This window comes from Miscanthus floridulus, chromosome 11, assembly GCF_019320115.1.
Source record: "Miscanthus floridulus cultivar M001 chromosome 11, ASM1932011v1, whole genome shotgun sequence".
In the NCBI taxonomy this organism is placed as follows: domain Eukaryota; kingdom Viridiplantae; phylum Streptophyta; class Magnoliopsida; order Poales; family Poaceae; genus Miscanthus; species Miscanthus floridulus.
The window spans coordinates 53,357,721-53,382,549 of record NC_089590.1 but is presented as its reverse complement, the minus strand read 5'-3'; the positions used below and the strand labels follow the sequence as shown (position 1 = coordinate 53,382,549).

General features: G+C 44.8%; 4 protein-coding genes across 5 annotated transcripts; 2 read left to right on the top strand and 2 right to left on the bottom strand.

The window, feature by feature from the left end:
* Positions 1-86: 86 nt before the first annotated feature.
* Positions 87-3,528, top strand: LOC136490754 (indole-3-glycerol phosphate synthase, chloroplastic-like). Its single transcript, XM_066486949.1, has 10 exons — positions 87-452; positions 547-825; positions 932-1,108; positions 1,614-1,688; positions 1,786-1,830; positions 1,938-2,102; positions 2,218-2,296; positions 2,613-2,695; positions 3,041-3,109; positions 3,217-3,528. Exons 1-10 carry the CDS (start codon positions 252-254, stop codon positions 3,310-3,312), a joined length of 1,269 nt encoding a protein of 422 aa, XP_066343046.1. The 5' UTR covers positions 87-251; the 3' UTR covers positions 3,313-3,528.
* A 153-nt stretch (positions 3,529-3,681) lies between these two features.
* Positions 3,682-12,768, top strand: LOC136490752 (poly(A)-specific ribonuclease PARN-like). 2 transcript variants are annotated; one of them, XM_066486946.1, is made up of 7 exons: positions 3,682-4,192; positions 8,964-9,094; positions 9,439-9,620; positions 10,225-10,338; positions 10,557-10,683; positions 10,988-11,252; positions 11,442-12,768. In XM_066486946.1, the coding sequence occupies exons 1-7, from the start codon at positions 3,687-3,689 to the stop codon at positions 12,244-12,246; spliced, it is 2,130 nt and encodes a 709-aa protein (XP_066343043.1). In that variant the 5' UTR covers positions 3,682-3,686; the 3' UTR covers positions 12,247-12,768. The 2 variants fall into 2 exon arrangements, with proteins under 2 accessions (XP_066343043.1, XP_066343042.1); XM_066486945.1 differs by having other exon boundaries at positions 9,292-9,620.
* On the bottom strand, positions 5,526-7,606 carry LOC136493809 (uncharacterized). Its single transcript, XM_066489949.1, has 4 exons — positions 7,346-7,606; positions 7,233-7,278; positions 6,624-7,063; positions 5,526-5,923 (listed from the first exon to the last, which is right to left on the bottom strand). Exons 1-4 carry the CDS (start codon positions 7,515-7,517, stop codon positions 5,526-5,528), a joined length of 1,056 nt encoding a protein of 351 aa, XP_066346046.1. The 5' UTR covers positions 7,518-7,606.
* Positions 7,529-8,289, bottom strand: LOC136490755 (uncharacterized). The gene has a single exon (XM_066486950.1). It carries the CDS (start codon positions 8,157-8,159, stop codon positions 7,644-7,646), a length of 516 nt encoding a protein of 171 aa, XP_066343047.1. The 5' UTR covers positions 8,160-8,289; the 3' UTR covers positions 7,529-7,643.
* Positions 12,769-24,829: the final 12,061 nt, after the last annotated feature.

Here is a 24,829-nt window from a genome sequence, read left to right as displayed (position 1 = left end):
ACTGCTCTGGTTGTCATATCTCATTGTCGTGGGTGTCACGCGCCCTCTCCCCCTGCCCAACTGATGCAGGCGCTGCTAGCGCTTGACCGCGTATCGTGGACGACTGGCACCTGTAGACTGAGACGCCACCAGTACAGCAGCGGGAAGGCTCGCAAGTGTACGACGCCCAACGGCTAACGCCCACCCCAATCCAATTAGCCAGCCCACCTCTGCTCTGCTCTGCGCTGCGGCTGCGGCTGCGGGCGCCTCGGATGGAAGCACTAGCTATCGGATCCGCGCCTCCCCGGCCGGGCCTCGCTGCCCTCGCAAGGTACTCCCACCTCCGCCGCCCCGGAACCCTCGCCGCCACCGCCACCGCAGCAAAGCGCCCCCTCACGGCGGCCTCCATGGACGCCGCCGCCGCCGGTGGCCGCCCGAGCCCCGCGCCTATCCGCTGCACCAGCGCGGAGACGGTCAGCTTTCCGCGCTCGATCCCCCGTGTCTACCGCTCTCGATCTCGGTTCGCCTCGAATTCCGAGTTGTAAGGTTCGGGTGGGTGTCGTGCAGGACGCCGAGGTGGATGAGGTCGCGACGAGCTCGCACGCTGCGGCCGACGCGGGGGCCACCATGAACACGGAGCAAGGGGGCAACGGGAGCCCCGTGGCGGGCGCCGTGGACTCCGCCGAGGTCGCGGGCGTCGACGGGATAAGGATCCGGCGGCGGCCCGTGACGGGGCCCGCGGTGCACTACGTGGGTCCGTTCCAGTTCCGCCTCGAGAACGAGGGGAACACGCCGCGGAACATCCTCGAGAAGATCATCTGGAACAAGGACGTCGAGGTTTCGCAGGCACGTCTGGATGATTGGACGAGAGGGAGGTGATGATAAAGCCGCGCGTGGGGTTAGCCTCGTGCTGACGCTGTGTGAGTTTTTTTTTTTTTTTTTGCGCTGGCAGATGAAGGAGAGGAGGCCCCTGTACATGCTGAAGGGCCCGCTTGATGCTGCTCCCCCCGCCAGGGACTTCGTTGGGGCGCTCAAGGCGTCCTATGATCGGACTGGCTTGCCTGCTCTGATTGCGGAGGTCAAGAAGGCTTCACCAAGCCGGGGTGTTATCAGGGAGAATTTTGATCCAGTGAGTTTAGTGTATGGCTAAATTTTGGCAGGAGTAAATCCGATCATTTCATTTCTTGTTAGGTATAAGTTCGTATATCTGTTATATATGCGAATTGATCCTTGTGTTTTGTCCTGGGTTCTCATTTGTGGAACTGCACTAATTTGAATCTGATATACTACTATTTACTGAACTGATTAAGTCAAATAGTAATTACTAACACAACGGAACCTGAGTATGCCAGGGTGCCATTCCTTTACATCTCGCATGTGCTATGTACCTTGAGATGCAAAGATTGGAATAGCCAAGTATTGAAGCTGGCCCATATATGTTGCACACCTGCCAAAAAAAAACGGCAAATAAGTGGGTAGAAGTCATCTGATTCATGTTGCTTTTGAATAGTGCCTAGTGATAGTGATTGGTTTTACTTGTTGACATTCTGAAATCCGAATGGACATACATGATGTTGTTTTGAAACCAAACAGTTTCTCTTGCCGTCTGGTAATGCTTGTTGGGACATAAACAGGTTCAGATCGCTCAGGCATATGAGAAAAACGGAGCAGCATGCCTTAGTGTTCTTACAGATGAAAAGTACTTTCAGGTCATTTATTTCTTCACCTTGGGAAGTTCTGTCTCATTTATATCATCAATAAGTTATATATGCTGAAGACACTTGTTTTCCTTTAATATGTAATCAGGGAAGTTTTAACAACTTGGAGGCTATTCGCAATGCTGGAGTCCAGGTGCTGTCTCCAAATCACATACGTACATTTGATTTGGGAAATGAATGATATCCTGACAGGGTACTTTAAGTGCATGAATAGCTCAAGTTCTGAATTACTAAATGCAGTGCCCTCTTCTGTGCAAAGAGTTCATTGTTGATGCTTGGCAACTTTACTATGCACGGTCCAAGGGCGCAGACGCTGTTCTTCTAATTGCTGCTGTATTACCTGACCGTGATATCAAATACATGTTGAAAATTTGCAAAATACTTGGGATGGCTGCTTTAGTTGAGGTTAGCTGAGTTGTTCTTGCTATATGTTTTATTTGTTGTTTCAACAGCCACCTCTTGTTTCTCTTGAGTCATGAGTCATTTGATTTAGCGATTCAACTGGACTGTGTTACTGAAGGTTCATGATGAAAGGGAAATGGACCGTGTTTTAGGGATCGATGGTGTACAGCTCATCGGCATCAATAACCGTAATCTTGGTACGATGTTTTTATTATACTTTTAACACTGAATTCAGTTCCTAGTCTTTTGTCTATTTTATCTCCTGGAGGCTTGTTGATTCATTCAGGGTATTAAACCATTGGCTTATGCATCTCAAACATCACCATACTATGAAGATTCTATTGCACAGTAAATTAGTGATTGGGGGGAAATGTATGGCCAATCTAGACATAACATGATAATGTGATCACTGTTGGAATAGATTACTATGAAGATTCTAATGTGATTCTACTGTAATGCTCCATATCATGTTATTAGGACTGAATGAGTCATTGAGGACATTTCCTTTTCCAGAGACATTTGAAGTTGATATTACAAACACAAAAAAGCTTCTGGAGGGTGAACGAGGACAAATTATAGCTCAAAAGGATGTAATTGTAAGTCTTTTCTTTGACAGAGTCTAGTGAAAAGCAAAAAAAGAAAAAGAAAGTATGCTTCCTCTGTCTCTGGTTACGTCTATTCGTGCTCCATGTTACCTGTGCAGAGCTATTCAAAGATCACACTTTCACAAATCGTACCTTGTTGCACAGATTCTTATACAAACAGATAGAATGAATCGGTGAAGTACAATGCTAACCTTGCAATGCTAATATTCTACAACTATGTTTACTTAGTAAATTGGGACATCTTCACTACAATTGGGACAGTTATCACATTGTTAATGTCATCTCAACAGGAAGTAGTACTTGCATCGAGCATTCACGTTCTTTTCAATGTATCAGGTTGTAGGAGAATCTGGGCTGTTCACTCCTGATGACATTTCGTTCGTTCAAAATGCTGGGGTCAAAGCGGTAAGCCATGAGACAGAGATACCTGTAAACTGACACCAGGCTCAACTGGCGACTTGGCATTCCTTGCTCTTCGTACTGATCTGACTCCTCCGTTGTGTCTGCTGTAGGTTCTCGTGGGGGAATCCCTCATCAAGCAGGAGGATCCAGGGAAAGCAATCACTGGGCTTTTCGGCAAAGATATCTCGCACGCTAGTGCTACCTAAAGAGTAAAGACGCAGAAGAGCAAGCAGAATAAGCGAGAAACGCAGCTCCGGGTTGCATCGTTTTGTGTAGGGGAGAAAATGGAGCGGTGCAATCAGAAATCCACCCTTCCGCAGAGTTTTGATCGGTCGTTTTGTTTACCTGACCAGCAAGTTCCCCATGCTGCTGTTTCTTTGTGACCGAACCATCTCAAAATAAATACAGATTTTAGTGCACAAGATATGTTCAATAAGTTGGATGTAATTGCAAGCAGCTTGATTTTGCCTATCTAGGCTTGATCCGCACTGTTTTTTTTGGCGTAATAATAAATCAAATAAAAACCGGGCTGCAACAATGTCGAAACATCAGATACAACCCAAGTCTAGAACTCCAGAAGATGGGCCATATGGTAAGCAGGACTCCACCCATCCATCAGACCAAATCAAGCCCAACCCACCGCCGCGTGCCTTCACCGCTCCACCCTCCAGCAACGGCGGCGGCCATGCAGATGCAGGGCCGCCTCCGGCGCGTCCTCCGGGCGCCGCCGCCCAGAATCCTACTCTACCACGCGATCTCCTCCCCGCCGAATGGAGGCAACGGCGGTGGCGGTGGCGGTGGCGGTGGCGGTTGCGGCAGCGGGGTGGCGGTGAAGCAGGTGACGCGGGGGAACATGGCGGAGGCCCTGGAGAAGCTGCGGGGACGCGTGCGGGAGGCCGCATTCGTGGGGGTGGACCTGGAGATGAGCGGCGTCACGAGCGCGCCCTGGAGAGACACCTTCGAGCTCGACCGCGCCGACGTGCGCTACCTCAAACTCCGCGACTCCGCGGAGCGGTTCGCCGCCCTGCAGCTCGGCGTCTGCCCCTTCCGATGGGACCCTGCCAAATCCGCCTTCGTTGCCCAACCGTGCGTGCCTCTTTCTCTCGCCCCAATCTTCTTCATGTTCTAGTAACCCACTAGTAGCTAAGGATTCTGAATATCTTATTGAGGTTTTGGGGGGTTGCGACTAGCACATTTTTGTGCTGCAGGCAACATTTTGGCCTTATTTCCTGTAGAAAGTTTCGGTGATATTTAGGAGAGCCACATTGGGGGCTGTTTTTTTTAGCAGGTGTGAGAAAACAACTATTAGTTTGGCTTACTATGCTTCGTGCAATGCTCCGCAGTGATAAGCTCATACTAGATAGCAACGGAAATGGAGTTCTGAGAAACCTAAGGAAAATGTTGAATTGTTGATAAAAAATGGATCATGAACATGTTTTACCTTGCAGAAACTTCCGATTGCCAAACTAGGTTGCACAGCCACTCTGCAGAACCTGTGTGGTAGTTTTGTCTACGTCTACTGTGGTGTGGTGCACACTCATGCTGCTCTGGCATTTCCTTTGTTAGGGGTGAAAGCAGTACAAATTTTGTCAAAATTTGATCGAATTTAAAAATTTCCAGTGGAAATTGTATTAACTTATGGGGTCCCGGCCCCGGTCCTGACACATGTCCAACACTACCCATGCCCAATATAGATTGCTCTTTCTCTCTGTCTGTATCAGTCTTTTCATCATACAATAACATTCCCTCTTTCAGTATCTTAGGGTGCGTTTGGTTCGAGGACGAAGTTGGATGGGATATAGCCATCCATGGATATAGGGATAAGGATATCCATGATGCATGTTTGGTTGGATGGATGGGACGAGCCATTTTTCTGTTTGGTTGGAAGGATATCTGTTGGATGGGATGAGCCAATTTTCTTTTTGGTTGGATGAATGGGGGTGGACAAACTGATGTGGTGACCTCTTGCCCAAACTGGTGAGGTTACCCCCTTATGCTTGAAACATACACACGGGTACAGAATATATCACAGAACACATGATAGATATCCAAATAGGTTAACATTCATCTCACGTTAACATGCACACATTAGCTTTTACAAAATATGTACGAACCCAAGGTGCATTGTTTATGGGTTACACAGCTGCTACAAAATAGATAATAACCCACAGTGCATTGTTCATGGGATACAAGCAAAATAAGTGCAGCAGTAGTCGTGTGCAACAATGCATAGCAACCCTATCTTCAATTTGCAGGTGGGAAGTGCTCAGTAATGAACTTTGCAGCCCAAATTAGCCTGCGGCTGAATGTGAGAGCACAGAATGCTTTAGCTTTGCTTGGATGGTCAACCAAATCATGATAAAATGCTAAATGAGTGTCATCAAAGCCAGAAAGACTGTACACTGCATCTTCTAGTTCATCAGGAAGCTCCTTGTCCTTTCCAGCCTTCTATGGCACAAGCAAGCCTTTCCCCAACAGCTGTCATTGCTACTATCAGTCCATCATCTTCCTTTTCAGATGTCCTGGCTCTTTTACTAGGTCTGGTAGATGAAGATGTTTCTCCATCATTACCAACAGTAGCAGTGTCACCATCCCCACCATCTTCAGGCTGTTCATTATCACCAATTCCAGTTGCTAGTGGCTCATTTGATCCCTTTGCATACTTCCCTGTGGCCACAGTAGCACCAAAGATTGTTGCCATCTCACCATAGTGCTCAATCGGCTTGTTATAATATTCAGCATCAGCTTTATGGTCCTTACAATGCATACACAAACTATTAGACCAACAATAATAGGCAAACCATGTATGATACAAAACTGCATATTATTATAAATAAAAATTTTGGCAGCAAGAATACTGCAATGTAGCTTGTAAAATGCTCATTATCAAGTGAAATCACAAAGTTGTCTTCATCCCATAAGGCAGCTCTCAAGGCCCTGAGTTTGTTAATCTTCACATACTTCCTCTTTCAATATCTAAGATGGTTAGCAATCTGCTCCCCAGTCCTCTTGATCTTGAAATGGTCACTCAGAGCTTTAGCACAAGAGTTCAGATGGACTTTCTTGAAACCTGTTGATGTTTTGCCACTAGCCACCACATTGGCTAGGTAAGAAAGCATGAAAGAAGACAGTGCAGGATTCCATGTCACATGCCCACTCCCATCATCCTGCTCCCCAGTTGTCTCAAACTCCATTTCCCTAGCATAATGTCACTTCATTAAAAAAAATCTGATTGCAAGCAAAAAATCTGCATGACATACATGTCTTCAACTCTTCATCATAGTACAATGAAAAAATCAGAAAGCCATACACATGACTTTATCACACTATAAAAAAAAAACACCCCATACTCATGTCTTATTACAAATCAGCAAGCCACACTTATGTCTTATTACAAATCAGCAAGCCACACTTATGTCTTTATAACAATACAATGAAAAAAACAGCCAGCCATACTCATGTCTTATTACAAATCAGCAAGCCATACACATGTCTCTATTACAATTAAAAAATTAACCTTCTAAATAATTTTGGCGATCTTGCCACATAGCATTGGCAATTCCCTGCCTAAAATTAACCATATATTGATGCTCACTCGCTTGGCCACTTGATGATTCAGCATAGTTATGATTTGGTATATAATTGGTTTCTTGTATGATAAACTCATCAAGGCCATCTTGTAAAACCCAGTTATGAATAATGCAGCAAGCCACCACAATATCAACTTGTGTTGAAAATGGGAAGAATGGAGTGGCATCATCAAGTATTTTGAATCTCCTCTTGAGCGAACCAAATGCTCGTTCTACCGTCACACGAAGGGCCGAGTGTCTGAGGTTGAATAGTTCCTTCTCATTTTGCACGGGATTGTTGCCCCACTCATTCAAGTGATACCTCACAGCACGAAACAACAACAACCACAACAACAAAGCCTTTAAGTCCCAAACAAGTTGGGGTAGGCTAGAGTTGAAACCCAGCAGAAGCAATCAAGGTTCAGGCACGTGAATAGCTGTTTTCCAAGCACTCCTATCTAAGGCTAAGTCTTTGGGTATATTCCATCCTTTCAAGTATCCTTTTATTGCCTCTAGCCAAGTCAACTTCGGTCTTCCTTTGCCTCTCTTCACGTTACTATCCTGGCTTGGCTCCATATCCCGCATCAACTAGGTAGAATTTACCTAACATAAAAGGAACATGTGGGTGATTGGAACAATGTCAAGTTGAGCTACAGAAATTATCTATTACCTTCTGGTACGAGAAGGCCATTTTCACGTTCTAAAGCATCTCTCAAAACAAGAGCGTCATGGGCAGTCCCCTCCCAACCAGCCAACACATATGTGAACCGAAGATCAAAATCTACCGCTGCCATTACATTTTGGGTACAATGGGTCTTTCTACTACGAAAAGAAGGCTCCATATCCTTAGAAACAGAAGCTCGTACATGTGTGCCATCGATAGCCCCAATACAATCTTATTTTTAAGGATCACAACACATTAAATAATAGAATTAAGACACACTACAAATCTGAAATCGAGTTATGGTTCACACCTTAAAATAAGGATCCCACCTTGGGTTCCTTGCTATTTTGGTTGGGGTCTCCAATGAAGGTGGCCTTATATACTCTGCTCTTAACTCACCCACCGCATGAAGGACCAAGTGAAAATAACGACTCACAGTTTCACCGGATCTATCAAAATTAGTGGCAACTAGTCTATTTCTAAGGTTGTGACCCACTGTGTTTAAAAACATAGCTACTTGCTGCTCAACACACATATGTATGGTGTCTTGAAGGAGGCCACGATCCCAAAAAAGTTTACAAAAACGGAAGAAAGACTCTTTTCTGAGCCTAAGCATGTTAACACAAGTTGTGTCATTCTTCCATATTTTATTTTCTAGATAATCAATTCTCATTCTATCTCTTATTTCCATTGGCCCATAGGTAATTCCCAGTCTACGGTGACTCCTTTTTCTTTTCCTAGACTGAATGACAATTGTCATCATGGAAAGCAGCATATGTGCTGCAGCCGCATAGATCAACAGTTTGGTCCTCTTGTCCATCACAAAAACTGAGAGAAAATTCAGATCTGAGCATAGGAAAACAATATAAGCACATTACAATTCTATATCTATGCTAATCCAAATGCATGAACACATTGACAGGCTAATCATCAATACATTGTAAGATCTGTGCTGGGTTTATGAAGATCCTTTTCCAAAAGATTAGGGAAGGGAAGGGGGAGGGGAAGAGGGCGTCGTACCTGTCTCCTTGGAAGACACCGGGTAGGGCACGGGTCGCGGACGTCGGGGAAGGGCCGGAGGAGAGGCAGCTGCCGGCGACTGGTGGGGTAGGGCTGCCGGCGACCGGCGGGGAAGGCAGCTGCCGGCGACCGTCGAGGAAGGGGCGGAGGAGGGCGCTCGACGCCCAGACCGCCAGGCCGAGAGAACACGAGAGAAGCGAGCGGTGAGGAACGGGAGGGTGAGACGAAGCACGAGGCCTCGCTCGGTCACGGACGGGCGGGCGTGTGGAGCAGCTGGTCCGCAGGATTTTTGGGGGCCAACAAATCCAGCATCTTCATGGAATATACCCTTTTCAATACAATCCTATCCCATCCAGTCCTCCAACCAAACACTACACATCCATGGATGGTCCCATCCCATCCATGGAAATCCAACCAACCAAACACATCCTTAGTTGTGATGGTTTTCACTTTGCAGTAGATTGAGTTATTGCCTTATTACTGCTTTCTAATTCAACGTCAGTTCTTGATTGCTTGATCACTTGCTAATCAGCTTTCAGTTGACTTATTTTCCGGATATAACATTTTCCTTCTTTTTTTGAAGAATCCCTTTTTCTTCTCGCAGGCATAACTTCTATATCTTCCCTCGCAAGGAGCTCCCTAGTGATTGTTCATCTCATGAATTTCTTTGTCAGACAACTTCAATTGACTTCCTAGCAAAGTACCAGTTTGATTTCAACACATGCTTCCGTGAAGGTGCTTTCTTTTACCTATAATATTTTGCTAAGCTGTTACTCTATGCCTTTTCTCTCTCAATGGAGATTGCAAGATGTGCCTATCACACATTACTCGTTTTATAGTTCTTCATTGTCCAGTACATTAGAGATAAGACCATGCTCCATGCATGTTATTCCCGGAGCATTTGTTCATTTACAATATTTGGTTAATCTCAGGAGTATCTTATCTATCCAGAGCACAAGAGGAAGAGGCGCTACAGAAATTTAATATGTTGTATCATGGTCAAACAGCTACATCTTCCACCAATTCTGAAGAGGACAGAGACATACCTTTAAAAAGTGCTTCTGATATTCTTTTCACAGAAAGGATGAAAATGAACTTCAAGGAATGGCGTGATGTGATAGTCAGCAAGCCAATGGTTGACAACCATTTGTCAGGAAACATTAAATGTTGTGCAGGACAATTCCAGACAGTTTTCTTCAAAATGCGCCCAGCTATTATGCTTAATGGATTCTCATCGCATCAATTGAAGTTGATTCAACAGGTAGAACATAGTCTTTACCTTGGAATATAGTTATAGTTGGGCAGCTAATTTGTGAAAAGATACTGTAGTCCTTCCTGAGTTATATCATTTAAGAAATTCTGAATAGTGTTCTTATGTGATCCTCCTTTTTATTCTTTATTTGGTGTGTTAGACTTACACGTGCTTATGACAAAAAATAAAAAGAAGACATGCCCCTAGTAAAGTTGTCTCTTGCTACTTCATTAAATTTGTCCAATTTATTGTGTCCTAAAGCACTTACAGTAACCAATGGCCAAATTCTCATAACCTGTACAATGTAGCATGTGCTGAATGTGGGTCGGGACACTTTAGGAGCATAGACATATCTCTTTTTTTAATTAACTATAACATTAAAGAGAATGGATACTTTTCACTTCTAAAACATCAAAGGTATTCATCAATCCTTGTAAGATTGTCCTTGTCCAACACTTTTGGCTGTTGTCATTTTGCTAGTAACTCTGCCATGTTGAATTTAGGATATTTTCATACTAATTGTGTTTTCTGTTGCACAATGTTTTACTACATTAATAATGCTTCTTGGTACACTATTTCTGTTTCTGCTCATATAGCATGTTTTCCCATGCAGGTTTTGAGAAAAAACTTTAAGGATCTTGTTTTTGTCTGTACATCTGGTGAGGATGACACATCTGAAAAGAAAGTAGTTTATTCAGACACTGATGAGGACAGAATATTATTAATGGTAAGATAATTTATTATGATTCATTAAATTTTCTATCTGCACTAAACCTATTGCAAAAGCTGGAGGTCATAGTTTGAATGATGCAATCCAAATTTTGGAACTGGCACTGGTCCTTTCCTTTTATCTTTAAATTGAAGAGGCTCAATCTATGAAAAATCACTATCTTTATGGTCCTTATTCCATTAATCTAAGCTGTAGGTGTTTCTACTTCAATGCAGAAAGATGTTCAGGAAGATCTACTAAAAAACAGGGAAGAAAGAGTTAAATCAGCAATAGGCATCCGCCATGTCATCGACCTTCTTTCATCAGAAAGGAAATTGATTGTTGGACATAGTTGTTTCCTAGGTAGTTCTCTTATGTGCGTACAGATACTTCCGATCATAAATATAAGTCATATTCGTTTGTCTCAACTCTCAAGTCAGACCTTTTTCCTTAACTTCGACCAACATTTAAATAATATTATATATATATATATATATATATATATATATATATATATTGCTAGTCAAAATTTTAAAATTTATGATTTTCTGCCATGGAAATTTCTGCTCAGATGTTCTGTGAATTTGGACCGATAGATACCAACTGAACTGTTGATTTCTCTAACTAACTTTCCTGCTTCTTAAAATTTTCTTTTGTGTTCAAACAGATATTGCACAAGTGTACAGCAAGTTTGTAGGTCCTCTTCCATCATCTATCAAGGAATTTGCGTTAAGTTTCCACAAAATTTTCCCACACATTGCAGATACCAGGCATCTTATGTCTGTCAATCAAGCAGTTCAGAAACTGATGAAGCATAAAAGCAAATCACTATCTTCAGCTTTCTCATTGTTGTGCCCTGCATCTTATTCATCTGTTGAGAAGCCATCCAGTCATCCTCCTGTGACAATTGAAGTTGAAGGAGATGAAACGACGTACGTTTTGTCTGGATCCTTGATATTTGACACACTTGCATGCTTTTGATAACATTTAACACACTTGCACAAAACTTCTTTGGCATGTACAGAGAACATTGCTATGAGCTTTCCATTTAATTGAACCTAGTTGGTTCACAAATTAACATAGTGACCGAGTACTCTTTTGTTTGCCATGCTATCCTGCAGGTCTTCTTGCTTCATTTCAGGTGCCAAGCATGAAGCTGGGTATGATGCATACATGACTGGATGTATTTTTGCACAGTTGTGCGCTTATCTTGGCATAAAATTTGAGCAGTTCTCACCTCTAGAAAACCTAGCAACGAACACTAAGCTGCATAAACACATCAATTTTTTGTCCCCTAGCTGGAACAGTGGGACAGTGATTGATTTGAGCACTGGCATGGAGAGACCAGAACCAGGTTATATGAGAAGGTTCCCTGCTGCTGTGTATGATAACATAATTGTCATCTGGGGATTCCCGTCTAAGGTTAGACCAAAGGAAATTAAGGATTGCATCTGCAAAGTATTTGGTTCAGGTTCGGTTACAACCGTCTTCTCCATTGATTCCACTGCTGCCCTTGTGCAGTTCAAGAAACAAGAGTCCGTAAACGATTTCTTGGATTTGAAGGCTGTTTTGGAGAGGGCAGATAGTGCTATCTCAATTCTACACCCCCTGTCAACGATATTGGAAGGAGGCCAAACACGAGCTGCAAAGTATGATACCTACAGAGACATCTGCAGCTCTTCTGAATCAAAGTATCTCTTTGCTGATCAAGCTGAAGCAGTTTGTGCAACGTCAAAGAATCAACTCGGAGAAAATGTTGATGACAATCTTATATCTGGTGTTCTTGATGGAGTTGCACTCGCCTCTGTAACCGAGGGAGATGGAATAATATCGGATTCCAAGAATCAAGACATTGCTGATGTTACATGTCACGATATCTTAGATGCTCTACATGATGGCAAAGCATTGTTGGTCAGACGAATGTGAAGCTGTTATGGGGCATCAATCAGGGCCACAGGATCAATTAGAGGCATTTGATGAGTTAGAGATAGAGATAGATTTGGGTCAATTAGAGAAGGGCAGGCCTGGTGCAGTGGTGAGAGCTTGTCTCACTGAGTCACCGGGTCGTGGGTTCGAAGCAGCCTCTCCGTAGATTTTGCGGGGAAAATGCTTGTTTCGGTTTATCCCTTCCCTAGACCCCACTCATGTGGGAGCCTCCGGCACTGGGTCTGCCCCTTTAGAGATAGGATTGGATATGATTTGTTATGATTTGGCCTGCCTTAGGTGGCCATGAGTCCTCTCTCTATAAGAGAGGTGATGTACCCAGAAGGAGGGGAATGAAGAAAGAACAAACAATCCAATTCCCTCGACGCCGACTTTGCCTTTGCCTGGCCATCTTCTTGGCAATGGTTTTCCATATTATCCCCAAATGATCTAAGGATCATAACAGAAGTTAATTATTACCATTGAGCTTTTTCAGCATGTTATTGGCCTGGCCTTTTATTTGAGGCTCACTGATTAGTCTAATGTTTTGATGAGTATTCATTTTACCAGTATGTTTAGGCACAGTGCCATCTCTAGCATCTGCACTGTGCAAGCTTTGAACTACAGAGGAAATCTATAGCTATGCAGGGAAGCATTCTTCTTGATGCCATTTACAAGGATGATTAATGCATTGTTACATCGTCATTTGCTCGTTGAGAGACGTTCTAACTTAAGCTATCTTGGGTGTAGTGGCTGTGAACTTTTATTGAGTAAAATATTGGCGGTCCCTAAACTTGTTACGGGGTAATTTTAGTTCCTCAAACTCCCACAATGTATTTTCAGGTCTTCTCTAGTCTCTCGAAACATGTCTTAGGTGTCATTTAGGTTCTAAAATTTAAAAATATCCATTTAAAAAAAAAAAACTTAAAATACCATGTAAGTCCCCGTCCCCTAATTTGTCTGGACCCGCTCCATGCCTTAACTTGGTGGGTTGTGGTGGATTCTTGTGGCTTAAGACTTGACTGGTGGGTCCCACACATGGATAGAGCCCACATGTCGACCTATGGCGAGATCTGGCAGTCATCGTCATCTCTTCCCCCTTTGCCTCCATCTTCATCTCAAAACCGCAAGTCTGCGACGTCCATAGACGGAGCTAGGATTTTAATATAGGGAGGTGTTCCAATTGACAATGATCATGCATGAGGACATGCATACATGACTAGAGTATACAGTGATGGAGCTAGATATTTTTAGGAGCCTGAAGGATTTTTATTATGTAGAAATATTTATTTATCCATCGAATCTTAAGGCGACCTTCGCGACAAACTATTCTCCAACTTCAAGGGCGTCAGTTCGCTCCCAACCACCTAATGGACCTTTTTCAGCTGCAAATAGGGAGAGACGGAACCCCTCCAAGAGTACTAGCAAAGGTTCATCCACCAACAAGCTCTCACCCCAAACATAACCAATGAAGCAATTATCCTCGCTGCAGTCAATGGTCTGCGTTATGGGCCCTGCTCCTCAAAACTCGCAAGGAAACCAGCAACAACTATCATAGAATTACACGAGGCCATGGAAAAATGCTGCAGGGCCGACACTGATTTCAGAATGAAGTCCGAAGCACAAAGATCCCAAACTAGACCTCCGTCGAGGCCACAACAGAGACCACAGTACCCTCACATGAGCCCATCAGTGTCAACACCATAGACGTGTTTACCTCCACTAAACCAAAAGCAACAACAACCGCAAAGGCCCTAAGAAACCCCCATCAACCAAAATGAACCTAGAGACAAACCCACAAACAGACCTCCGCCAAAGGACCCCTCAAAACTGTATTGTCATTTTTGTGGCCTAGGCAAGGGCCACACCACAAAGCCATGCGCTTGCTTCACCAAAGGGAAAGAGTTTCAAGAATCCCAGCAGACGACATCTGCACCAAAACCAATCAACCACACATGAAGGGAACCAAACCAAACACCCAACCCACCCTACCATTATACCCTAGTAAACTACGATTTACCTTCACAACAACCAACCCACCCTTACTCAAGCTACACAACCTTCCACCACCCATATCAAAAGTATAACAGCTTTGACACACACCACCACCCTTTCCAATACCACCCTCGCAAGCCTACACAGTAACACACCCACCAACTCCACCCCAGATGACAAACCCTCACCCAGCTCTACCCCCGCTGCCACCCTCGCTAGCCCAACCTTCGCAGTAGCAACAACATGTTAAAACCGAGCCTGCTACCCAGTCCAACCAGACAACCATCAACAATCCCACATCCACATTTGGGGTCATCCTTGCAATTTTAGGGGGATCTAATGAAGACCACTAGAACAAAAGGCAGCACAAGGAGTACATGTGGAGGGCACACCACGTGGTGGCCGAGGGTCCGCACAAAAACTCCCAGTGGTCACACCTCCCAATCACCTTCGATAGTTCAAATCTCAAGTTGCTTGACTATCCCCATACAGATGCAATGGTGATTGAGACAAATGTGGTAGTTTGGACCATACCAAAAATCTTGGTAGACACCAGTAGCTCCACTAACATCCTACTTTCATCAACCTTCAACAACATGAAGCTCAACAGAAACCTCCTGCAACTCGCTTGTAACCCCCTCTATGGATTTGGCGGCAAGAAAGTGAAGACAATTAGCAAAATCTCCCTACCAGTAACCTTCAGCGACCAACACAACTACAAGACTAACACATAATCTTCGATGTGGTCAACATGCAATTCCCCTACAATGCCATCTTCGGCTAAGGGGTCACCAACATTTTTAGTGCCGTCATCCACCTAGGTTATCTTTGCATGAAACTCCCAGCAACGAAGGGCATCATAACGTATACGGCGACCAAGACAGCGTCGAAGCGGCCGAAGGTACAACAACACCGGGGCAAAGAAATGTGCACAGTCTCTAGCCGAAAAGCAGCAAGAGTGACCAAAATCGCCAGATAAGCCAAGGCTAGCCGACAGAGTCGTCCAACTAGTCGAAGAAACAAAGAAAGTCTCCCTCTTTCAGAACAACCCTAACAAACAAGTCATCATATCTGCCCTACTCGACACCGAAACTGAGAACAACCTCGTAACTTTTCTAAGAGAAAACTGTAACATCTTCGTATGGAGGGCAGAAGACCTCGGCGGAGTAGACAGATCCCTCATCGAGCATAGTCTCGATGTTGACCCAAACCGCACCCCTACCAAACAAAAGCTTCGTCAGAAGAAAGAAAACAATCAGCCAAAGCCGAGGTCCAACGACTATTGGACGCGGGGGTCATCCAACTAGTCAAATACCCCTGATGGTTATCAAATGTTGTCCTAGTCAAAAAGAAAAATGGGAAACGGGGAATGTGTGTGGACTTCACCAGCTGATGTGCACACGCCTAGGAATTGCATGTGACAAGTAGTTGTGGCCGATCTTCTTGAAGGAACCGCGAACTTGGTAACCATTACTGTGTGACCTGACGACGAGGCAGTGAACCATGAGTTTTGTGCACGCAACGAACTATCGAGACAATCACCCTTCCACACACCAAAGGAGCCAGCCCACGCAATCATGCAGTAAAGACATGAAGGCACAAACTGGGTGAACCGTAGTTTGATGTACTACAACTCCCTCTGGAATCGAAAGAACAAGTTTTGCAAGCCTCTGAAGACTCATGAGTGGTTGTTCTAAACTGAACACAAGGGTTACATGAATTTTTTGATAGCCAAAGGTCCCCTCTCACTTCCTATTTCAATCATACTTATAGTTTAATTAAGTGCTTTTAGTTTACACTCAAACATTAGTGATAACTGCTAGTGGGAAAGTAAAACAGCATGACTATTGGCTTCCTGAAGTGGTTGGGCTTCCTAGGCCTATAGAGTGACATGAACAGTAGTATATGGTCTCCTTCCATCTTCTTGGACCTAATTAATGGGTGGCATTGACATCCTTGACTTGCATTTGAACATAATTCGTAGCTGCCGATCCTCTTTTAGCTTCTTTGTCTTGATTGAACATAGTTGTAGATTTTTCCTATTACTTGTAGCAGCCTTGCACATCCATAAATTAAGTGAAATCTGAAATAGAAGTGAAAACATGATATAACAATTCAAGATGTAAATTGTAATGTATATTTAGGGATAGCTTTCACCTTTTTAGCCCTGAATTTTGCACTTGAAGAATTCATTAGAGCAACACTTGCGGACTAAAATTATCATCATCCCATGCACTTTCATATGCTCCATCATTCCTAAGAATAATAAAGCAACAACCTAAATGTAGTGATGAATCTTCAACATTGTTCGTAATGAATGAAAGGTTAGCGAGCATTTATTTTCTTCTCCAACTATTTTGCCCGATGTCTTGTAATAGGTCCAACAATGTCAATAGCATTTTGTTTAGGTATGGGAGAAGTGTCTGTGCTGGGGATGTCCTCATCACTAGCATCAACAAAAGCATGCCCAAAGGATGATTTCCCCCTACCAAGAATCAGTACCCTCGTAGATACAGCAGCTAGCTGTGAGCTCCTCTCCCTCCTTGACTGTTTCAAGCTACCACTAGATCTGGATGAACAAGGAGGATGAGGAGAAAACAAGTTTTGTCACACCCTTCAGAACATTCTGTTTCCACATAATGGCCGAGGGTTTGAGGAACACAGGTTGCACCTTTGCCAGAATGATGATAGAATTTTCCAAGGACAACAAAACTATCTTCGCCTATGTTGACAACATCGTCGTCTAGAGCAAGCTAAAGAGAGACCATATAAATGACCTTACCAAAGCCTTCATCAACCTCTGTGCAGCAAGACTCAAACTCAACCCTGATAAATGCATAATTGGAGTAAGCAAAGGAAAATTGTTGGGCTACCTCGTATCTGCTAGAGGGATCGAGGCTAACCCAGACAAAATAGAAGCAATACTCAACATGGAACCACCAACTACAAGAAGATGGCATAGAGGCTAGCAGATAGGATCGTAGCCATGAATAGGTTCATCTCGCGGTCAGCTGAGCAAGGGTTACCTTTCTTCGAGGTCTTAAGGAACACAAAACTATTCAACTGGGGACCAGCTCAACAGAAAGCATTTGATGACCTCAAAAGTTACCTCCTAAACCTCACAACCCTCGCTAGCCTTTTGCTAGGTGAATCACTCCTCTACATGTCAGCTTTACCTCACGTAGTAAGCACAGTCTTGGTAAAGGAGACAGAAGAAGAACGTGAGCGAAGGTAGCACCCGATTTACTTCATCTCCAAACCCCTCAAAGGCCCTAAAAAGTTCTACACAAAAATGGAAAAAATAGCCTACACAGTTGTCATGGCCTCAAGAAAATGAAACCACTACTTCTAGGAACACCGAATCATAGTACCTTCAAGCTACCCCCTCAACAACATTTTTAAGAAGCCCAAAGCCATCAGAAGAATAGGAAAGCGGGCCACAGAACTAAATGACTTCGTCATCGATTTTGTCGGTAGAACAACAATCAAATCCCAAGCCCTCACGTACTTTGTCGCAGACTAGACCCCCGACCCACACACCATAGTGGAGGTAGCTAAGCTAGTCTAGACAATTAACATAGACGGGGCCTAGGGCTCCTTTGGTGCTGGTATTGTAGCAATACTAACATCACCCTTGGGGATCAAGCTTCGCTATGCAGCCAGGCTAGAATTCCAGTGCACCAACAACTCATCCGAGTATGAAGCTATCATCCTAGCATTGACCAAGCTTCACGCACTATGAGCACAGGGAGCCATCATCAAGACGGATTCCCAAGTCATCTCAGGGCATATTGAAGAAAGCTTCAAAGTTAGAGAACCAGAGCTGCAAAGATACTTGCAAGTTGCCCACAAAATTGAGTCATATTTTTTGGGCATCACAACAAAAGCAATTCCAAGGGCAGAGAATAGCGAAGTTGATGAAATTGCAAAGGCCACAGCACAATACCTACCCCTATCTCTAGATTTGTTCTATAAGGTCCTTCACCAACCCTTGACTAACTCAGAACCCAAGTGCCCAAAATTGATCAACGCAATCAAGGGTGCTGACTGGCACACACCAATCATCGCCTTTCTCAAAGGCCACTATGAACCAGACTCTAAGGAAGAAAACAATAGGATGTAGCAGAGAGTGTGATGGTATAAGATTATTGAGGACAACCTATTCAAAGCCGACGCCATAGCTCCTCTCCTCAAATGTGTCACCACCAACAAAGGTAATCAAATGCTCAAAGAAATCCATGAAGGTACCTGTGGACTGTGGTTCCCTCAACAGGCCAAGGGCCCTCATTGGAAAAGCATTAAGACAAGTGAGGGCTGCTAGCACGCCACTGCTCACTCCAACAGGACAGGCACTCCAACAACCCTCATCTGCCCAACATGGCCCGTACAAAGGTGGGCCGTGGACCTCGTCAGACCGCTACTAGCAGCACTGAGAAACCTTCACTATGCAGTTGTCACAATAGAGTACTTCACAAAATGGATAGAAGCCAAGCCACTTGCCACAATAACCTTGTAGGTGGTAAAAAATTCTTTTGGCAACAAGTCATATGTCGCCTCAGAGTACTGAAAGCCCTAGTTTAGTTTTGGCTAATTGATGAAACCTAGTGTACTAACCCTTGTCATTAAGTCTTGTATATGAGATAGGGTGGTACACACAAAGTGATGGAGCTAGATGATGATCATGGTGATGGTGGTGACCAAAAGAGATGATCAAGTGCTCCAACTTAGAAAAGAAGAAAGAGAAATAAAAACCAAGTGTTGATCAAGGCAAGGGTATCAAATAGGTTTTTGTTTTGGCACTCAAGACACCATAAAGGGTGTGAGTGTATTTAGGATCGATAGCCATACTATGAAGAGGGGAGAAATCATAGTTGATGTGGTTGTCAAGTGCCATTAGGTGATCTAACTCGATTGCATATGCATTGGATCCTAATGAGCTAACAAACCCTTGGGAATTGACTTGGAGTGTTGCTAACTCACATACACATGTGTTGGAATACTTGGAGTTGGCACACATGCATAAGGGTGAAGTGATTGGAAAAGAAAAGGAGGAGAGTTGGCGACTGAACTCTAGGTCTCGGTGTGACCGAACCCTAAGGGGCTAAGTCTGGTCCCTAACCCTCGGTCTCGGCCAGCCTTCGTGGCTTGACTGGACTTGACGTGGTGAAGCGACCAGACCTGCAGCGGCGAGTCTGATCATGTCAAGCAGAGAAAGCACAACTGCTCATGGACCATCACACCCTAAGGGGTTGGAGGATCAGATCCTACGTGAACACTATTCATAAAGTCCGATCACTGATGAGTGGTGCTTAGGGGTTGAGGTAGTGGTGACTAGACCCTGGCTACGTCTGGTCATGGTTGACAGGACATGTCCGATCATAATTTTCCCTCTCTGGAATCTCTCTGGACTCAACCATACTCTGAGTCATGGTGAATCCGGTCGTTGTAGAGGCGCGTCCGATCATTGGTCTACGAACGCGCGCGTGGGTGTGTAACGGTTGGATTTGAAATCATGTGACATGGTGCGCTGTGACTAGCCGGTAGTGGTGACCAAACTCGTCCGACGGACTCTGGTCAGGGCCTGGTCATAGGATCTGGTCGACCCCAAACTGCATAATGGTTCAATTTTTTAGGGGGTCTATAAAGAGACCATGGCCGGCCTTAGGGTCCTTCTCTTGGCCATTTTGATATTCTTGACATCCCTTTGAGCTAAGAAACACCACTCCCACTCATCTCTCTTGATTGTTGTTCATCCAAGTGAGTTGGGAGAGCATCCAAGTGCATTTGCATCGTGTTGGCGCATCTAGTGGCACTTGTGGTTGCATCTGCTGCGGGTTCTCTTGTTACTCTTAGTGGTTGCTGCCACCTAGACGGCTTGGAGTAGCGAAGGAGCATTGGCATGAGTTGGTGGTTGTTTGTGGCCATCTCCTAGTGATTGTGAGGGGTCTTGTACCTTCCTCGGTGGAGAGCCGAAAGGTAACTCTAGTGGATTACTCATGTCATTGAGTTACCCTCACTTTTGGTAGGTTCTTGTGGCGCCCTAGTGTGGGCTTGGCATGGTGCCAATTAGCTCGCGAACCACCAAGTGAATGGTCAACACAATGAGGATGTAGCTTACCAGCAAGCAAGTGAACCTCAGGATAAATCTTGGTGTTATCTCTTGGAGTTCATATTGTCATTGATCTTCTCTTGCCATGTGTGGTATAATCACCCTACTCATCTCCCTTGTATTACATTGTTTCATAGTTGTTGTAGTTTGAGTAGAGTAGCTCTCTTGCTAGTTAGTTGAGTAGCATGTTTAGTCTCTTGTTAGTTGTTTTCTAGCTCAACTAGAGTAAGAGTAGTGACGTAGCTCTTGTGTGTACCTAGAGATTGTAAAGAACTAGAATTGTGGTATAGGTGGTGTCGCTAGGTCGAAACCACAGCAAGCATGTTGTTCGAGTCGGTTTTAGAATACAAGGTCTCCGGTGGCTCGGGTGGACTCAGGAACACAAGAATCACGTAGAGAAGATGTAATGGTTTATCCTTGTTCGGGCCAATTCAGTCCCTACATCCAGCAGCTGATGATCCTTATACTCAAGAGCACCCAAAATCTAGGGGGTTACAACAGAGTGTAAAGGAAGAAGATTTGGTAGGGGGTTAGCTCGGTGCTAATCCTAAGGTTGCCTCACCACCGGTGGAGTCTCCCCCTCGTCGGAGAGGAAGGAGATGATGGGATGCGGTAGAGGAGGAGCTCTCGGTGCCCCTCTCTAGGTTGCCCCTACTCTTTGTGCCGAGCGGAGGTGGATGGAATGGAATGGAGTGTCTGGTGATCGAATTGGGATCCTTCCCCCTCCTAGGTCCGACCTTATCCCTTATATAACGAGATAGGTCGGGTACATGTCGGTTTGGGGATTCTAGTCTATGGTCTATGTGCGTCGGAGTCTAGGAGGGCCTTGCAGCGGTGTGCCATGGACTGTCGAGGTGTCTTGGAGCCGAAGAAGCCTAGGCGTCGTCCGGCTGCTCTGTTCTGGCACTCTGCATGTCAGACGGTGTCGGCTTGGACCGACCTCCCCCGGGTGAGACCTTCTGGAGTCTTCTTGGTGGCAAAGGAGGTTGGCTCTAGGGGCTAACATGTGGACCCTATCAAAGGAGCAGCTAGTAGGGGCATGCCTAGGGAGCAGCGCTAGGGAGCCCCTAGACATCGGTAGCCCAAGGCTTGTTTTCTTGTGCCCGGGCCTTGGCTGGCATCGTTAGCTGGATAGGAGCCAAGGGCTAGGCCCAAAGGTGCCATAGATCAGGAGCCCAAGGCTTGGGGAAGCCCCTGAGCCCTAGGCGGAAGCTGTGGTCGAGTCTGGCTCAGCCAGATCTCTTTGCTAGAGGGTGCGTGTGAGTGCGCCCAATGGGCATAGCCCCTGAGCCCCCGGGCGATCTTGAAGGGGTCGGTCAGGGGGTCTTCTTCATTTGGGAACCATTGGACCTGAGGCTTAACATACCTGTATGTTAGGATCTTGTTAGGTGGCTTGCAACCCTTGTAGAGCTAGAGAAAAATTGCATTTCACCATTGAGTGTACTAACCAATTGCTCTAGTGAATTTGTAGTGAATTTTTATAGGCTATTCACCCCACTCTAGCCATTTTAGACCTTTCAAGTGGTATCAGAGCAGTGGTCACTGTATAATCAAGGCTTCACAAGCTTCGGTGTCAAAAGATGGCTCAAATAGTGTTCAACCATGTTGGGGGCAAACCACCGCACTTTGATGGCACATGCTATGATTATTGGAAGAGAAAAATGAAGATGTATTTGGGTTCAATCAATGATCAAGCGTGGGATGTGACCGAGAGTAATTTTGTGATTTTTGATCCCACCAACCTCACCAACACTACTACACTCGCACCTTTCATAGCCGTGTCGTAACCCATATCATAGTCTAATTTTGGCCTTGGCGATAAGCTATCTACAGTGATGGTCATAGCCTTCACCGTCGGCATCTGGGACCAACTGCAGTGTACACTAACACTGCCGATTGGCTTATGATCCATCCATGATTTGGTCCTTACTTCAGTCGCATTAGAGCACAACCTGGCTATGGATGTACACTAACACCACTGCATTGGCAAATGATCCGACTGTGTCGAGACTATCAAAACCGTCGTGTGGGCACATCAACCGCCTATGTAGTGGGCACTAACACCGTCACCTTGTACTTCGACTCGACTGTCAGCGGTGTGGGTTCACTATCGGTTTGATGGCCAAGACACCTATGTAGAGGTTAACACCACCGTCGCTTCAGCATATGATCCGCCAATACAAAGGTCATGGTCTCCGTCGCCTTGCACCATGATCTACCTTTGATGATCATTTAGTCGGTGTTGGGTTACTAAATGATTCGGTGGTGATACACTTTGATCCCTGCCGCATAATACATATAGTGATGGTGTTGGACGTTTGCACCACCAACGGTGGTGGTGATAACAAAACAATAAACAACCCTTAATAGCTTACTAAACACAAAGCATACAGATATAATTATTGCATCCATAAACCACGTTCTTACAATAACAATGGATGCTTACCATAATATCTTTCTCAACTAATGCCCTAACACAAGTGGTACATAGATTGCAAACTAAAGGTACTGATCTCTATAGGCTTACATAACAAAACGATGTAGCTGTGCTCCTCCTATGTGGCACTCCTGCTTGCTAGGCAAAAATAAATATAATTAGTGCATCCTTCGAATTGGTAGGCAATGCACCATGGAACCCCTCTTCTTCCTCCTAGCCAATGCAGGAAAATTATTCAAAAGCACTCAGACTCCACCTGCACAAAGCAGCATAATTAATAATATTCAACACACCATTCCTTTAGTTATGAATCCCAAATTGGCCTATATATAGAATCAAAACAACTACCTACCTGAACAAAGGCATGACGTAATTACAACAAAATACGACATATGCACCTTTACATCTCTGCTAATGACTCCATGAACAAGGGAACATAAGGAAGATAGTGAGGTCCGCCGCTCATACATAATAGTTTCTAGGTACTTCTAGGATAGCCGATGGCCTAGGCAGGGAGGACATGAACTTTACTACGGTTCATGTCATATGCAAGTAGTGATTTGTCCTCCCCAACAAGGAAAATCAAATTTCATTCTGGATGAACTGCAATCACTCTGTAGGCCGCATCACAAACCTCGGTACCAATTTTAATATTCTTCTTTCCAAATAGCTTCGGCGTGGTCACCTTATGCTTCAATGTCCATTTACTAGTACCATAGTCTTCAAGGATCCAGATTGAAAGCTCATACCTATTCAAAGTATCAGCAGTACATAAACACAACTGACCCTGAGCTTCATGGATGGAGATTGCATCACCAGTTGGCCTATGTATTTTTCTCCATGTCTTTCCCTCCATATCAACAACTATCTAGGTGAACTCTAGCATGTGCACAAAACCATTAACAAACACACCCTTCCCATATGTGGATACTACAATACCCTCGCCCCATTCAGATTCTTTAAAGATCCATGCTCTAGTTTTAGATGAGTAGATGTTGACACCTAAGGAGTCATCATTGTTGATCCGATATTCAAACACATGGAAGTGCGAGGAGACTAGTCGGATCTAACCCCAAGCGAGATGAACCACAAGAATGGTTGCTACCTGGTAGTACCAACCATTTCTTAGTCACCGGATTGCAGACAACATAGCAAAACCCAGAGTACCAGAAGAGGATGAGGCCCTAGGAGCAATCTGAGATCACGACATCCTAAATGGGGAAGGGCAAGAAGGACAAGGATGGGTATTCATCATTGACGCTGGTGAAGTTGTGTTTGCATTTCTAGCTACGGTAGAAGAATCCGGTGAGAATCTGGGGCAGCTCCTTACGGTACTTGGATCCCGAGATGAGGCTATTCTAGGAGCGACAAACACACTTGCAGCTACACAAGGAGCGAGTGGTGAGGCGGCTGAGGATGAGGACCAAGACATGGTCTGTGAGGATGGCCACTTCATTCCTCTTGTTGGGGGCCTCCTTCTCCATCTTAATGAGGATCTGGTGGAGCGAGGACAACGATGGAAGCGGCGATGCTGTCGCCTGAATCAAAGAAGGAGCAACTATGGAGATGTGTTCGTGAGCTCATTAATAATCAGATGGAAGCTTTATTCATACTCAGATGAGTGAAGAAGGGAATAAAAATCCAAGAACAATGCATAAGAGAAGTATGAAAGCATTACCATTGCCTTTGGATCTTGCGGCATTAAGCTCGAGTGGCGACGGCGGTGATGAGTACCACCCTGGTCACCGGTGGATTTGTGTTGTGTACCTACCGATGAGGCATACCAGCGTGAAGCACTAGCTTGTCGATGGTGACTAGCGGCTTGCACGCCGCTGAGTAGGGGCGATCATGTAGTTTGGCACTAGGGAGCAAGGGGCGGTGATGAGGAATAGTAGCACTGAGGAGGAGAAAGATACGGTGGGGAGCATCCTTTGTAAGCAACTATATCAGACGTGGGAATGCAAATTTCTACAAAAGTTTGTAAATACATGCGGGAGTGACGCGTATGACTCACGCGCGGGCTTGGAAATTGACGAAAGCGGTGG

Coding starts and splice junctions, on each gene's coding strand:
- LOC136493809 (XM_066489949.1), bottom strand. CDS start 7,517: ATGGAGCCTTCTTTTCGTAGTAGAAAGACCCATTGTACCCAAAATGTA. Junction 7,279..7,345: donor TGGCCTTCTCGTACCAGAAG/GTAATAGATAAT, acceptor CTTTTATGTTAG/GTAAATTCTACCTAGTTGAT. Junction 7,064..7,232: donor TATGGAGCCAAGCCAGGATA/GTAACGTGAAGA, acceptor TTTCAACTCTAG/CCTACCCCAACTTGTTTGGG.
- LOC136490752 (XM_066486945.1), top strand. CDS start 3,687: ATGGGCCATATGGTAAGCAGGACTCCACCCATCCATCAGACCAAATCA. Junction 4,193..8,963: donor TCCGCCTTCGTTGCCCAACC/GTGCGTGCCTCT, acceptor TTCTTCTCGCAG/GCATAACTTCTATATCTTCC. Junction 10,684..10,987: donor TGGACATAGTTGTTTCCTAG/GTAGTTCTCTTA, acceptor GTGTTCAAACAG/ATATTGCACAAGTGTACAGC.
- LOC136490754 (XM_066486949.1), top strand. CDS start 252: ATGGAAGCACTAGCTATCGGATCCGCGCCTCCCCGGCCGGGCCTCGCT. Junction 1,109..1,613: donor TCAGGGAGAATTTTGATCCA/GTGAGTTTAGTG, acceptor GGACATAAACAG/GTTCAGATCGCTCAGGCATA. Junction 2,297..2,612: donor CATCAATAACCGTAATCTTG/GTACGATGTTTT, acceptor TTCCTTTTCCAG/AGACATTTGAAGTTGATATT.
- LOC136490755 (XM_066486950.1), bottom strand. CDS start 8,159: ATGGACAAGAGGACCAAACTGTTGATCTATGCGGCTGCAGCACATATG.